The sequence below is a fragment of the Drosophila bipectinata genome, chromosome 2R (genome assembly GCF_030179905.1).
Source record: "Drosophila bipectinata strain 14024-0381.07 chromosome 2R, DbipHiC1v2, whole genome shotgun sequence".
In the NCBI taxonomy this organism is placed as follows: domain Eukaryota; kingdom Metazoa; phylum Arthropoda; class Insecta; order Diptera; family Drosophilidae; genus Drosophila; species Drosophila bipectinata.
The window spans coordinates 1,702,640-1,718,732 of record NC_091737.1 but is presented as its reverse complement, the minus strand read 5'-3'; the positions used below and the strand labels follow the sequence as shown (position 1 = coordinate 1,718,732).

The 16,093-nt window shown below is 42.3% G+C and overlaps 1 protein-coding gene across 6 annotated transcripts in view; it reads left to right on the top strand.

Annotated features, from left to right (window-relative positions):
- Positions 1–12,689, top strand: part of LOC108120168 (angiopoietin-1) — a 155,483-nt gene extending 142,794 nt beyond the window's left edge. For 2 of the 6 annotated variants that reach the window (XM_043210319.2, XM_070278216.1), the window contains exon 7: positions 12,172–12,689. In XM_043210319.2, the coding sequence (XP_043066254.1) occupies positions 12,172–12,357 (186 nt within the window). In that variant the 3' untranslated portion in view covers positions 12,358–12,689. Of the gene's footprint in view, positions 1–6,801; positions 6,820–12,171 lie in introns of those variants that run through there. The other 4 variants (XM_070278217.1, XM_043210320.2, XM_043210316.2 and 1 more) reach the window with 3 other exon arrangements.
- The last annotated feature ends 3,404 nt before the right edge of the window (positions 12,690–16,093 follow it).

Genomic DNA, 16,093 nt, shown 5'->3' with positions numbered 1-16,093 from the left:
GGAACTGCACTATAGGAAATTTAACTACTTTTTCTGGCCAAAAATAATTATTTGAATGTTAAAGAATTTAAATAAGTTTAACTGCTTATCATTCAAAATAGATTAAATTTTAATGTTGAATATCATAAATTTCAATAGATGACACTACTGCGAAATAATCAGCTGTTGAAAAGAGCTGTTGAAAATTTACATGAGCTTACAATTTTCGATTTTGGGTGCGATTTTAAAAACGCGAATGAATACTTTTCGATGTGGTTTGTATTATGTGTTTGTGAAGTGTCCAAAAAACTTGTGTTGTCTTTTAATAAAGTGAAAATATAAGTAGTCTAGCAAACAAATTTTTAGAATTAAATCTCATTTTTAAAAGGAGATTAAAGCTACACCGATTGGAGTCTCTCAATAAGAAGTTCTTAAAAAAATGAAAAACTACGCTTTCCTTTCTTTGTTTTCTAAAACTTGTTCCAACCAAATTTCGGAAAACATGTTTCTCAGTAAAAAATTTTTTTTTTAAGTTTGGGTTGTCATGTGAGGCGGAATGAGAACAAATAAGAGAGCTTTTAAAAAAAAACTGAGGGAGCTCAAAGTGTCATTGTGCCGACAGTGGGGCGGCAGAATTTCTTACCCTAAGCACGCGTGCTATGGAAAATGAGAGTTTGCCCATCACTGATCTAAAACCACAATTAACTAATGCTTATAAACAACCAGGTGTACAAAAACGACACAAAAATTAAAAATTTTAACTTTTGTTGCCGTATTTATAAAACCAGGAACACGGGTTAGTCCTAATAAACTGAAAAATGCTATACTTAAATCAATAGACTACAATAAAATGTCGTAGTGGAGAAATCTAAAACAACAAGAGCAGGTCAACTTCTAGTTCAAACAAAAACCGTACAGGTTGAAAAAATGGTATGATATACAAAGGCACATACAAAGATATACATACAACTTGTAGATACAAAGGTAGTACCAAAGATTATAAAGTGCATAGATGGGACATCTCATACAAAGAACAATTACTATGGCGGGTTCCACACCGCGACAAATTAGGTTTGAGAAATTTTTCGCGCGACGACGAATAAGGGATAACCAAGTGGTAGAGTGCTTGGTTGATGTGCAAAGTAAAACGAGTTCAAACCAGGCTCGGGACATCCATTTTTAATTTTAAATCTATTTATATTATATTTTTATATTTTTAATGTGTTTTCCAAAATTTATAATCCAATAAAAAATATACAAAAATTTTAAAAACTCCTTATTATTGTCTCAGGTCGTAGTGGAACCCGCTGTAAAAATATCGGTTATATATTCTTAAGCATAGTACTGAGTTGACGAAAATCGAAATCTGCTGTCCAACGAGTGACATCTGTCACACTCCATATAAAAAAAAACGGTGTAAAAAAGGGAAGAGGAAGAAATTTTTGCCTTCTAGATTTTGCGGGTACTGAGTTGACGAAAATTTTTGTTATCGATTTTAATCGTGTTGCCGGATCAAAAAAATTGAAAAAAAAACCCGTTACAGGGGGTTCCACGACGGAAAAAATGGAAATGGTGGTAGCGTAATGCTACCAGTCCACTTATCTACGCTCCACTGTGCCAACATATGCCCCACATGCCCTTACATATATCCGTACTTGCATGCATGTCCATATATTTCCAAATATTTTCTGCCCCAATTTCAGGAAATATATAGCCGATAAAATTAAAAAAAAATTTAAATTTTCTAAAACCAACAATTATAATCCGCCATTTCACTAAAAATCCGTGATTACGTCGCTTAAATTCTCGACCTAGCCGTGTTGTGCTTTTTGGTTCTGTTTTTTTTTTCCTTTGGGGTACGTACAGGGTGCCGACGGCATAACCGGCTGCGTAACAAATAATTTAAAAAAAAAATCAATTAATTATAAATTTATGTATTTATAATTAAAACTACTAAAATTTATTTAATTCTTATTTTCCGTTCGAGCAAAGGGCCATGTTTTTTTTTTAATTCACCTTTCCGGCCACTCAATAATTAAAGTCGAAAATTTAATTTCCGAAAAATTATAATTAATTAATTCAACTATCCACGTTCTGTCCTAATAGAGCCGCGGCTTTAATTCCACCTTCCCGGCTTCGTGATAATTAAATTCAATTAATTAAAGATTAAGGTTTCAACTCCACCTTTCTGGTTCCATAATAATTAGTCAAAAATTAATTAATTAATTTTTTTTTTTTTTGTGTTAAATTTAAGCCAAAGTTAAGTTCACCTTCCGGCCCCGCAAATTCGAAAATAGAGAAGAATTCAATATCTACGTACGAGCCGCACTTGCGGAAATATACATACATATATTGACCGTTATCATTTTTTTCCGAACGAGCACGAATTTTCCGGTACTTGTCCATTTTCTGTCCCTCTAACGCTGCTTCTACTCCGCTTCAGGCAACATCCGCCTAGAATCTCAACAAACCTCGTCCCCTTTGGTTTTTTTGGGTTCCTGAAATTTTAGCTTCCACATTCGAGTTGTGCCGCATACAATGTTCCTTTCGACATCGGCGCTACTAATTGCCACTTGTGCCTTGTAATCGCATTTCATCCGCGATCTCACCGTTCCCATCACATTAGTGTGACCGGCCACCGCTTCGTACGAGTTCCCATCACATTAGTGTGACCGGCCACCGCTTCGTACGAGGCACCTATTGCGCAAGTCAGTCGACAAGCGAATTGGAGTCTGAGAATGCCCACGGGAGACGACCAAAGGCCACGTCCGATCCCAATCACCCGTTTGGACAGATCTCAATCCGCGTCTCCGCGGACGCCTCTTTTAAAGCCTAAAGCGTCCAGTGCCATTACAAGGGCAAAGAGTGACGAATCCGTCAATGCAATCCCCGGTCCTTCACAGAGACAGACTCGTTCCGTTCCAAAAATGGCTCAAAGTGCGGTCGACGTGGCGCTGAAAAAGTTCATCGCCACAACCGATCGAATTAGCCAATTTGAGGCAAACATAAATACTCCGGTCGCCAGAGAAACGGGAATAGGCTCCCAGCACATGTGCGAAGTCCATCGGGACCGAATTCGGGCACTGCGGGAGAAGGTGGAAAAGAGCTATGAGAGCTTTTCCGATTTGCTAGCCGTGTCAGACGACAATTCGGCCACCTCGACAGTGCTGGAATCAAAGTGTAGCTACTGTTACTCCGTCTATTCGAGGTGTATTGCCAGCTTCGGGAGAAAATTTCCTCCCAATCCACTCAGGCTTCCGTCAATGTCCACACGCCCGCGCCTACAGGCTGCCGGTTACCTCCGGTGGATACCGAGGTCTCGGGTGATTATCTTCGGTGGCCCACCTTTAAAGACTTGTTTACGGTCATTTACATCCAAAACTCGCGGCTCACCCCGGTAGAGAGGTTGTTCCACTTACTGTCCAAAACAAGTGGTGACGCCCACGCCATTGTTTCTAAGGCTCCGCTTACCCATGAGAGGTTTGTCGTCGCTTGGCAAAGCCTCACAGACCGCTTTGAGAACCAGCGGCTATTGGTCAACAGCCAATAAAAGATCCTTTTCAACATTCAGGCTATTTCTCAAAAGTCCGGGGTCGCGCTGAAGGAGCTGCAAGCCACCATTCAGAGTTGTCGGACAGCCCTAGAAATGTCCTCCATCAATGTTGAGGCTTGGGACTGTCTCCTTGTATTTATGATTTCGTCAAAGCTCCCCAAAGTCACACTTTCTATGTGGGAGCAATCCGTACATAATAAGGCCGAGATTCCATCATGGAAGAAATTAGTTAACTACCTGACAGAGCGCCATCGCACTCTGAAGGCCATCGACGACGTCAGGCCTAGTGGTTCCGGGCAATTTCCGCCAAGCTCGGGACTTCCTACTGCCCCTGCTCGGAGGCTCAATTCACACGAGACTCGAGTGGTTCCGGGCCAAAAGGGCTGCGATCTTTGTTCGAGGGAGGACCACCCCATTCGCTTATGTCCGCGTTTCCTAGATATGGATGTAAATGGGCGCTTTGACTACATTACAAGGAAGCAGTTATGTTTAAACTGTTTTGCCCGAGGGCACCAGCAGCACGTGCGCCCGTCATGTTTCACGTGTCACAGCCGACACCACACCCTCCTGCACCGGCAATCCGTTCGCCACTGCTCCAAGTCCGCCTACGCCTACCGCCTACCGCTCCAAGTCCGCCTACGCCAGCAAACTCAGGCTCAGAGGATCAGTCGAATGTGCAGGTGTGTTTCGCTTCCGGGTCAGGAGCAGTTCTACTGGGCACGGCCCTTATCAACGTGTGCCATTTGGGGTGCACCGTCCAGGCACGAGCACTGATAGACTCAGGGTCCAAAGCGACTTTCATAACGGAACGACTGTTCAACCTTGTCAAGTTTCCCTTCAAGACGATTCAAGCACAAGTTTCCGGCCTTAATCAGACCATTTTCGCCCAGTCTACTAAATTGTGCCATTTCTCCATTCGGTCGCCGTCTAGACCCGGGCTACGATTGGAGACTGCGGCTTATATTCTTTCGCAGTTGGCAGGAAATCTGCCATCATATCCGATTTCGCGAGATCGTCTCAAGGGGCTGCCCGATATTACCCTGGCGGACCCCAACTTCTTTGAGAGCTCCCAAGTCGATGTGTTATTAGGAGCTGACATTCTTCCGTCCATTCTCCTCGGTAATTCTAAGGATAACATCTGCGGGTCGATTCTCGGTCAGAAGACCATGTTTGGATGGGTGCTGACAGGCCCATTATCTCCAGCCAACCCCCGCAGCGTGTCTGTTTTTTCCGCACGAGTTGCCCGCAGCCTCGGTGACTCACTGGTTCAGGGTTTCGATTCCGGATGCGAGCATAATTCTGTTACGACTCCTTCTTCGATTTACACATCGCATCACGCTGCACGGTGGCAATCAGCTGATGATCCGACTGGTCCGGGTCTAATTCTAGATTCCAAGGTCATATTCAGCACGATATCGCCACGCCCACGCAACGCCCCGTCACTGGAAAGCAGATGTACTCGAGGTACACTATCCTACCGATGCCGAGTCTGCAATGGGAGTCATCCGTTGAAGAAGTGTCGGCGCTTCCTACGCCTTAGTGCCGAGGAGCGGCTCCGAGTGGTTCTCGTGAACCGCTATTGCTCGAGCTGCCTGGCCCACGAGCACTCCGACGGATCCTGTCGGCGTGGGGACGGCTGTAAGACGTGTGGTCAGGATCACCACACGCTGCTGCACCTCGTGACCGAGGAGCACCGGTCACGGAGCGCGGGAGACAGGACACGGGGTGTCTCGCTCTCTCGTCGGCCGTCGTCCGCCAACTCCCGGCGCGGTTCGGGTACTTCTCGGCCTTCGTCCGGCACTCACAAGCCGAGCCACGGCCATCGACTTCCCGGCGCTCGTCGGCAACTCCTCGGCAATCTTCCGCCACTGGCCGGCACTCGTCAAGAGCTCCACTGCTTTCGTCCGCCACTCATCGGGTGCCGTCCACCGCTCGTCCGTCCGCGTCATCCGCGCCTAGGCAATTTTCCGCCTCTCCTCGAAGGCCCCCGCAGGACGCGGTCGCTGCGCCCAACCTATCGTCGCTGCTGAAGCGGAACAGCGTCAACACTGGGACCCGGATCTTCGACACGGGGGCCTTCATCGACCCGTGTACGCCCTCGAGCTGCAGTGACGCATAGCTAGCCACGAGGGATCTGTGTCAACCCAAGCGATTGCAAGGGGGCGGGATGTTTAGGTGAGGGGCCGCGCTGAAAAGCGTACCCGCGCACCCGCGCTTAAAAGCTCATCCGTGCTGAAGAGGGCATCCGCGCTTGACCCTCTATGCATTCTCCCTCTCTCGTCGGCCGTCGTCGATCGTCCGCTCTGGTTTATATTTACGTTTAGCGTTTATTCTTTCTAAGTTAAGTTTAGTACCATTTAAGCAACGAATAAAGCTGAATGCGAGAATACCCACACGACGCCCCCGACTTCTTCATTTTTCTTACTGGAATCTTTTGCGGCAGCAACGCCCACCTATAAACAACTTGTATTTATCAAACTCCTTTTGTCAAGGTTCACTTACAAAATTTAATTATTGTCCCTAACTGAGGACAGATTGTAAATAAAACTTTTAAATGTTAAAAAAAAAAAAAACATAAACAGCAACTTATATCTTTCTCCATCCAACAACACTAATCAACAAAATCGGATATAGTTGGCCGATCCTTATGGGAATATCACAATAAAACCGAGTAATTACAATACAATACCTAAAAAAAAGTCCCAAGCTTTAATCTTCAAAAATACAAAAGTCGGTATTTCTACCAATACCATTTCCGATCGTTCACTATATTATTCATATTTATATATGAATATTATTCATATTATTCATATTCAGTATTATATATATTCTTTGTACTAAGTTCCAGCTTTCTATCTTCAAAAACACGGAAGTTGGGTCATTTCCAATCGTTCAGTTATATGGCAGCTATAAGATATAGTCGGCCGATCCTTACGAAATTTGGCATGTCGTATTATTTTGCCAAAAATAGCTCTCACGTATTTCAACTCTCTAACTCTAAAACACCAAAGTTATACCATTTCCGATCAATCAGTTATATGGCAGCTATAGGATCCGATCCGCGCCGTTCTGACTTATATACTGTGTGCAAATGAAAGAAGGGTGTGCAAAATTTCAAGACGCTAGCTTTAAAACTGAGAGACTAGTTTGCGTAGAAACAGACAGGCGGACAGATATATATATGTATATATACATATATATTTCATATATATTTGTATGTGATATATGAAACCATGATACAATTGTACAACTTGTTTCTTAATTGCCAGTAAATACTGGAGATCTAAGGGCTTCCCCGATAGCTATTACTTCTGCTTGGAATACACTACAGTGGTCGGGGAGTGTGAAGGACTCATTTAGACACTGCCGCTCGCAGTGGAAACCGTCTTCCACCTGGCCATTCAATTTTGAACCGTCTGTATAAATATGAAGAGAACTGGCTGGTCCCGGGACTTGTGTGGCCCATTCCTCCCTCGTTGAAATGGATACCTTATATCTTAAGGTGGGATGATAAACAGGTAAACAGTAGTCTTTAGCCCCCGTTGGAGTGCAGTAATGTAGGTTAAACTTGGAATGTCGATAGTCGGTCCTTTTCCATAGACTCATCTCGCTTAGCCTAATTACCGATAGAGTGGCTATCTTGACCCCCACTATCTCAACAGGTAATAGGACGAGAATGAAGTCTATGGCGTCTGTCGGTGTGGTACGTAGTCTGCCTGTAATGCAGATGCAACCTTTGATCAGGTCGAGCTTCCTGCTGTCTTCCACCAGCTGTTTGAGTAGCGGTTGCGAGAGGAGGGCGTCTTGGTCGTGGCCTATATATGCCGAGCACACCCTAAGAGGACCCTTTGGGCTCTCTATTGCTGCGGTAACGTTGTCCTCGTTGCTGAAATTAGGTAGCAAAAAGATGCTATGGTTCATTTTTGCGAGGATCGGGCTTGCCTTTTATTTGTTGTGTCGGCCTTCCAGAGCCCAATCCTGTCTCCAAGGATCCAGGGTTCCTCGATGAAGGCTACATCAGCTCCACTCTCGGCGAGGTGGAGTAGGAGGGCAGCTGACGCCGCCTTACTGTGGTGGAGGTTTATCTGCAAGATTGTTAGACATTCTTAAGATTCGCCACCACAGTAACCTCTGCTTCCGTCTCGGGGCTCAACAGAGAGTCCGCTCTTCTCTGAGGTGTACCCTTTCAGAACGTCTTCCTCCTCTTCCGACATTCCTTCCGGGTGCCCCTATTCGGTCGGCTCCTCCAAGTCTAGCTCTTGTGCGTCTGCCTCCAGCTCGATACCTCCTGTTTTGTTCTTTGCATCGGATTTGTAGATACGGGCGTCACGTGCTCGAATCCGTATTTGATCCGGTGCTCTAATCTTTCCAAGGCTTTCACGGTCTCCTCTTTGAGAGTGAGGATGACCCGCCTTCGCAGTCCTACCGCCTCCTCGACCTTGGCGACTCTCTAGTCCGCCGTTGGAAGCGTCGGATTGCACATCCTAAGCGTCGTCTGGATGGTTTTAGGATCGGCTGGCTTTTCTGTGAGCCATTGGGATCTCTTTGGATCTCTCTTAGTCAACTGCCACCAGCTTTGCTCCGGGGTAGTTTTCCCCAAGCGATGCTACCATTCGCTTGTACCATAAGTCTCTACCGATCGCGTGTCTTTTCAGGCAATTACCTTGCGCCTTCTCATTCTTTCCTCCGCTCTTTAGCATCGCCTCCACGAAGCGTCCATGCAACTCGTTTACCACTCGTCGCCAAAGGTTCTTGGGAATGATCCCAACTTTGAATCCCTTGTCCAGGACTCCAATAAGGGTTCTTCCCTTCGTCACTTCGGCGAGCGGTTGGATGGCTGCGGCTGGGCCTTCCTCTTCTTGGCTTGGAGATGGCTGCGGCTTGGCCTTTCCCTTCTTGGCTTGGAGGGCTCCTCCCTCCGTTGATCTCTGCCTTTTCGCACTCTGCGCGATCTCCTTGGCAAAAACCAGCGTGGTTTTTCTCTAGTCTCACACCCGCCTTTTCCGGATGAAAGTCGGGCAGTATCTCCCTTGCTTACTTTATAATCTCGGCCGGGTTGGCTTCTGCCGATGGGTCCGCCCTCATTAAAATGAAGGCTACTCTCCTATCTTTATAGGAGCCTTTCCGCTGCGTCGAGTGAGCTACCGGACCATGGTTCACCTTAGGGGCCCCGCCGGTTGGTTTAGAGGTTGACCCTGGGGCCTTTCTTTCCACGCCGTTCGGTGGCCCCATGGCTAGCCCCGCTTTAGAACCGGTTGCCTTGGCATCCTCCTCCGCATCGGCGCGTCCCGCCTCCAGATGTTGCCCCTCTGTCGGCAGCTTCTTCATTCCAGCCACTCCTTGGCTTTTGAGGGCCTTGGAGTTTGACGGGTCACTGACCCCATTTCCGGACTTTTTTAGGAAGCTCCGTTCTTCACTATGGTTTTTTGGTTGGTTAAAGAATTCTTGTTTTGGACCCACGAGTAGGTGGGAAAAGGTACGTCCATCATGACATAGCCCGATTGTCACAATAAGCCTGGTTACAACTGGGGGGTCGGCCGGTCTCCCAGTAAGCATTTGTCGCGGAAATGAATACTAAAACTCCTTTTGATTCCAGGGTTAGATATCCAAACCGCAGTTTCAGGCACGTGCTTAAAAATTCCATAATAGATAGTCAGTAATAGATAGTGAAAAATGAAATAGTTGCATTTTGTCGTCAGATTCTATAAAACAGCCTTTACCTAGGTTTTCCTTAATCATCGTTAATATAAAAAAACTTATTGGACACAAAAAATATGAGACATTATAGACCACACAGAAAATTGACTCTGTGTGTCATGATATTATCCCTTAAAATCTTAAATACAGCGGAAAATATAGAAAGAAAGAAAATACAAAAAGAAAATACAATTTACAAAATCTCTTGAATATGATCTACCAGGCATTTGGAGAAAGTTATGTTTTTAAAAAAATAGTTTCGAGAATACATAACCGGAGCCACCTTTGCTCCGTCCGAAAGACGATAATCAAGAAGAAACGCTAAAAAGCTACTTAAGCGGAAAAATTAATTGATTTTTGACGTATTTCAAATTACCTGAGATTGAAACCATTGAAACATTGAAACGGGTGCTAAGATTTACAAAAAGGGACTGGTCCAACAATGGCTTTTGGAAAATAGTAAGATAAACTATTATATATATATTATATCGATATATTCGATGATGAGATAAGATTTATCACAATCTTCTCCTATTCTCGCGTCATTTAGTCGTATCTTGTATATTGTGGGTATGAATCCGTTCTAAGTTATACAATTCGAGTTTTTTGACTGGCCATAGCGTGTCTGTTTTATACAGATACGGCGGTCTTTTAAACCATCTTGATCCTCCTTTGAAATTTGATTCCTTGGTCCCTTTTTGGTCCTGTCACCTGCAACGTTCATCGATGACGGAAACCATCTCCAAGAGCCATCTCCGTTTGAAGACAAAAAGAAGTGGACAATTAAAAAAACCTTTCAAATGACATAAAGTATGTTTTGGTAGCTACACTACTTCTTCCTTCCTAGATGACTTCTTTGAGGGTCGCCGGATGTAGCACGGACCAGACGGGTATGTAAGTTTTTAAAAAAGACTATTTTTGTCCTTCCATCTAAATAGCTGGAGATCCACGTTAAGAGGTCTGTAGAAAATCCCAGCATATTCGGCTTACTCAGCAAGAGTGAGTGATCAAATGCTGTGCTAAAGTCTGTGTAAATTACATCGGTTTGATATCCCTTACTAAAGCCATTTATGACAAAGGATGTTAACTGGAGCGACGCTTAATAAAGCCATGCTGCCAAGGAGGGATGATCGAAAAGCAAAAGTGTTGCAGATGAGCAGCAATTAATTTTCTAAATAACTTTGGATTTGACAACAATTTAGAGATACCTCTGTAGTTGGCAGCACCGGGCTTTTTTCCTTTTTTATGTAAGGGAATTATGAAAGATTCCTTCCACATAAGGGGAAAATCGAGGTTTCCAAAGATAAGTTGAAAAGTCTTAGAAGAGGTTTGCACAGAGCCCTGGCACAATATTTTAGCACACAGCCAGGCACTCCATCAGGGCCTGGCGAATAAATGGGTTTGACCCTTAGAAGATCAGATAACAAGCTATTTTCGGAGAAAAACTGACAGAAAATAAGATTAGCTGATTGAATGTTGTATGCATAAGGCTTATCTGTCGATTTAGGCGGAGACTAAGTTGTTTGAAAAAATTCGGCAATGGAATAGAACAAATTCGGGAATTTATCGACAATGGCCTAATCAGAGGTCGCAGACGAATTTTCAAACGTAAGCAGTGGTGGGAAAGATACATTTTTACGCTTTGTGTTTACAAAATTACAAAACTCGGATCCTGAGTAAATTTTATACGGCAGCAACGAATATAATTCCTGTAACATTCAGCGTTAGGCACGGTTAAATTTGACCGAGCTAGTAGATATCTTGATAAATCAATACTACTGCAGTTTTTTTTATATTTCAGTAAGAGCCTATTTTTAGTATTCTTTAGGTTAGTGAGGCACCTTGTAAACCAAGGAGGATTTGTTGAAGCGGACGGATTTTGCCATGGCACACAGGAGTCAAAAAATGTATTTAAAGTACAGTAAAATTTTTCTAAGGTGACATTAAGATCGGTGCATGCCAGAATATGGGACCAATCATATGTATCTATAAGGCTATTAAGTTTGTGAAAATCAGCTTTACGGAAAAAGCGAATCTTATTTGTCACGCATGAAGGCATCCGATCGATACCAGGAATGGTTTCGATAGAGACCAATTTATTTATTCGGCTTCAAGTATACCACAGCACATGCGAAGCGATGCGGTTTAAGTTTAAACTTAAGATTCTCAATAAGTTCAAATCACAAGCTAGTAAACACCGGATTACAAATATTTAGAAACGCAGTGCGCACAAAAAACACGACCGTTCGCTTAAGAGGAAGAGAGAGAAGTTAAAACTGAAGTTTCTCAAAAACTTCGATTCTTTAAAAACACCAAAGTTATAGAATTTCCAATCAATCAGTTATATGGCAGCTATAGGATATAGTCGGCCGATCCGATATGTGCAGTTTCAAAAGTCGATAGGCTTAAAACTGAGAGACTAGTTCGCCTAGAAACAGACACACGGACGGGCATGCTCATATCAACTCAGGAGGTGCTCCTGATCAAGAATTTATATACTTTATAGCAGTGGTCGGCACGGCCCTATCCCGAGGGCATAGGAAATTTCTCTGCCCGAGCTCTGCCACACACACAGTATTAATGTGTGAAACGTCATGCTCACAGCCTACTTTCTGCTATTCGTTACTAACACTAATGCGTTTAAACCAATGTATTGGGGTGCCGACCACTGCTTTATAGGGTCGCACATGTCTCTTTCACTGCGTTGCACACTTTTGACCAAAATTATAATACCCTCTGCAAGGGTATAAAAATTGTCTTCCCACTCCTAGAAATACCCACTAGGTTTCTAGTTTATAAATAATAAATTTTAAACTTAATTTTTTGGTGTCAATCGCGTTTCAAAATTAGAATAGTTTCTGTAAAGTTGACCTAAAGAACCGAACCTAATCTATTAGACAAATATAGTTCATATATTAAAATAAATTTTTTTCTTCTAATAGGGTGGCTGGTGGTGGAAGTCATGCGGTCGTGGATTAAATGGACTGTATCTGCACGACCCTCAAGATTTAACTGCTCGACAAGGAATTGTGTGGTTTCGTTGGAGGGGATGGGACTACACACTGAAAAAATCCACTATGATGATTCGCCCTAAGACACCGAACCCGCAGTTAACATCGTTCATTTAAAAACAACAACAAGAGATTAAATATCATATAGAGAATATTACATATTTAACTACTTCACAATTTTAAGAATAAGGTTCCATTACTGCGTTCATTTTTGTATATAATTTAGCTTAAACATGCATACGATTTTAGCATACGATTAAACTTTGTTAAGTTTTATTATTTTGAAAAACAAAATTTTTTTTCATGCTTACAAAACAAAATATATTTTTGTGGTCACCATAAAAAAATAATTGAGTGAAAAAATTTTAACATAATTCATGAGCGTTTAGTATTGCACAACAATAAAATATTTTTAACTTTGTGGCCTAAATAAATAAATAAAAATATAAAAATTCAGTAAATTTAAATATAAATATTAATATATAATATATATGTTTGGTCATTGAGCGTTTTCAATGCCGTAAATAAAAAGACGAATTTAATTACTTTTGAACGTTACAAATGTTTATTCCTGCATGCAGATGAAGCCGGATGATCCGCAGATAGACCAGCTTATGGTGCATGCAAGGAGTAAATACAATACCGAGATTTCAAGTAAATAAAGAGAGAGGGCGGCCCGACAAGTCACCTCGAGCTAAAGCTTTCGAAAGTGGAGAGGGCGGCCCGACCTAGACATTGGCGAGCTAAAACTCTCTATAGAAAACCCGTTGAGTCGAACGGCTGAGAGAAAGTCGGCTTGCGATCAACAAAGCTTTAAATAAACATTACACTAATCATTACACTAAACATTACATAAAAATTATTTAAACATTATTTAAACATAAACATTAAACGCCGTGCTGCTGCTTAACCCGACAATATATGTATTTCAAAATCATCATTTTATTGTTTTGAATATTAAAAGTTAGCATTTAGCATGCATTCTAGATCTGCATTAAAGTTTGAGCATACAGCCGACGGAAAATCTATTCGGCAATAATTTATTGACACCAAAAAAAATGTGCTAGTGTTATGTCGCTGTATCGCGGTCTCTCTCGGTCGATCCTCATCATCAAGCGATGAGCCGCGCCCCGCTTTACTTTATCGCTCGATCGTGAACCTTCCCATCATAATTTTAGATCGAACAGGTTTTTACTGAAAGGGAATTCTGAACTTCACAAATAAAGTTATGCATGCTTACGTGTATTTTTAGACGCTAGAATCCTTTGGTAAGGCCGGGCACCGGGCGAGTCCTATACATCTTCTCATTAAGCTCCACGAAGTGTGTGCACGTTTTTCTGGCCGCCCCACTAACTGCATTGCTACGTTTAACTTCAAAATATGTTTTCTTTTACATTTGCAGCTTACTTTTTATTTGGTCTCTGGATTGTGTCATATTTTTAGACTTCATCGATTCTGCGAGACCCCTGCAAACCAGCTTGCTTCGCTTAGTCTTCCCATCGAGCTTATATTATTTATTATTATTTTCCTTTACCAGGCCAAGCAGTTCGGTTATCTCGGCGTTTGACCAAACCGATCTCTAAGGCTTTAAACATAGTGCGCGCTGAGACGAAGACAAAGGTGAAAAGAAAATGAAGAAATCTATTTTTCATCCTCTTCAAACCTTCAAACACACGCCACCATAGCATTTTAACTCAATTTAAACTGGGGAAAAAAATCCTTCATCATTAAGTTAATACATTAATTCTATTTATGAGTGTTTTGTACAGTTATCAATGCCAAGAAAATGCAAAGGGGGTGATTTGAGCCGTGATACTAGTAGATCTCGAAATATGCGAAATAGAAGATACGAAAGAACCGAAGAACAAATCCAGCAACAAAATACTGATGTACGTATTAGAATAGCGCAATTGCATCAAGAAGAGCCAGAAGATACACGAGCTGAACGCAATGAACTCAGAAGATAATAACAACGACAATCACGCCGTTTCACAGTCAATAGACGCAGAACAAATGACCAACAACGACAACAGGTACATCGAGCATTTATATCTGATTCATTGCTTCATCTACCATTCCAGTATGTGCCTGATATTGAGTATTATGCTCACTCAAAAGTGGTAATTGGAGCTATGGACAAGGAATGTCCGCATTGTCATGCTCTGAAATTCAAAAATGAGCCAGCTAGGATGTGTTGCGCGTCAGGAAAAGCGACGACAGCGAAGAATTATATTTTCCCACAGAGTTTTTAAGCTTACTGGATTTGCAACCTTTACCTTTACTGGATTTTAAAGGTTGGATCTGCAATTATCATACCTCGTAATTTGAACCCGCCCCGACTGTGCAACGGGACGCGATTAGTCATTCAAAAATTAATAAATAACGTAATCGAATGCAGCATGGCATACTTTCGAGTGGGTAACCATCCAGCTTGTTTGTGTTGGCGAAACAAAAAATCTTGTTCACGCTATAGCACCAAAAGATTGACTTGTTGAATTACGATCAAGTAATAACTTAAAAATAATGTTTGCCTTTTGTTATTTTTATATTCCCTCATGGTTCACAGCGCTCCAGATGACTTTAAAATACATAAGTCTAGAACTGAGTAAATTTTGTACAGAAATAATGAAGTCAACTGGTGGCAAAACAACGTTTGCCGGGTCAGCTAGTATAGATATATATACATATTCAAAAATCGTTTATCTTCTTTTTGCGAGACTAACAAGAGGGGTATCAAATCTTATATTTTTAACTTAAATAACAGTTATATTGACTGATACAGAGTTAGACGGCCTTAAAAATTGATTGCTGGGCTTGGAGGTCGTTGCGTCTCAGGCGGGATACGCTAGAAACCCGTCAATCCCCGAGCGAGAAAATTTGGGTGCGAAGACAGTTTTTCTTTGTATGACTCTTTTTGCAGGCTTTCAGTTTTAGGTGCAACTTCTTGCATTCGATGTGCTTGCGCCAGGTAAGTCTTTTATCAAGATGGACGCCAAGGTACATTAGAGTCCCACAGCCAAACGCAAGGAGAGCGTAAAGAACAAGTGAGGACGGACGGTTTCAGGACGGTTCCTCTACAAGCCCAGGGTATCAGAGTCGAGTTGGGCCATTCCCGAACACGGCAGAGTAGCCTTGCAAGGAAGTGAGGAAAGTATAAGTCTGGCATTCGCCTTACCGACTCCTGAAATCGCAACCAACAGACGTGGTCCTGCGAAATAAGGATAGGCCGACTTGTGAACTCACGCCCAAGTGAGAGACCAAGTGAGAGCACTCCGGAGCTCCGGAGCACACGGAGAGCTCTAACACTTAAATGTCGAACTCTCCAAAGGCGGTCCTCCAACTCAACGCTATAAGCTTCCTAAAAAGTTTCGTACCGATTCGCTTTAATGAGCCTCCTTTTATAGCAACTTGGGTATTTTTGAAGATAGTAGCTTGGGACTTTTTTTTTTATTTTTTATTGAAATAAAATGGTTATATTTACCATAGATGCAACCAGACGGTAATTTTTTTCGTCGCGCTTGTTGGTGAGGGGGGAACGTAAGTGCAAACGATTTTATTTTTAAAATTAGTTTCTTACTAGTGAATTGATAAAAGAAATTTATTTTTTTATTTTTTATATCACTTATTCACTATTACAATTTATTGATAGGTCAATTGTTAATTCACTGCTCTTATACTTTTTTCAATTAGTTCTTCTGCTCGGTTCGGATCTCAAAAATAAACTCCCTCTTAATTCTAAAATCTTCTCCAACTAACTTCAGCCAGAAGCTTTTCTTTCTTAAGCTTCCAGAACTTTTCTTATTTCAATAAAAGCTTATGCTGAAACTGTAGCATCTGGTTGTGAAAATAAATT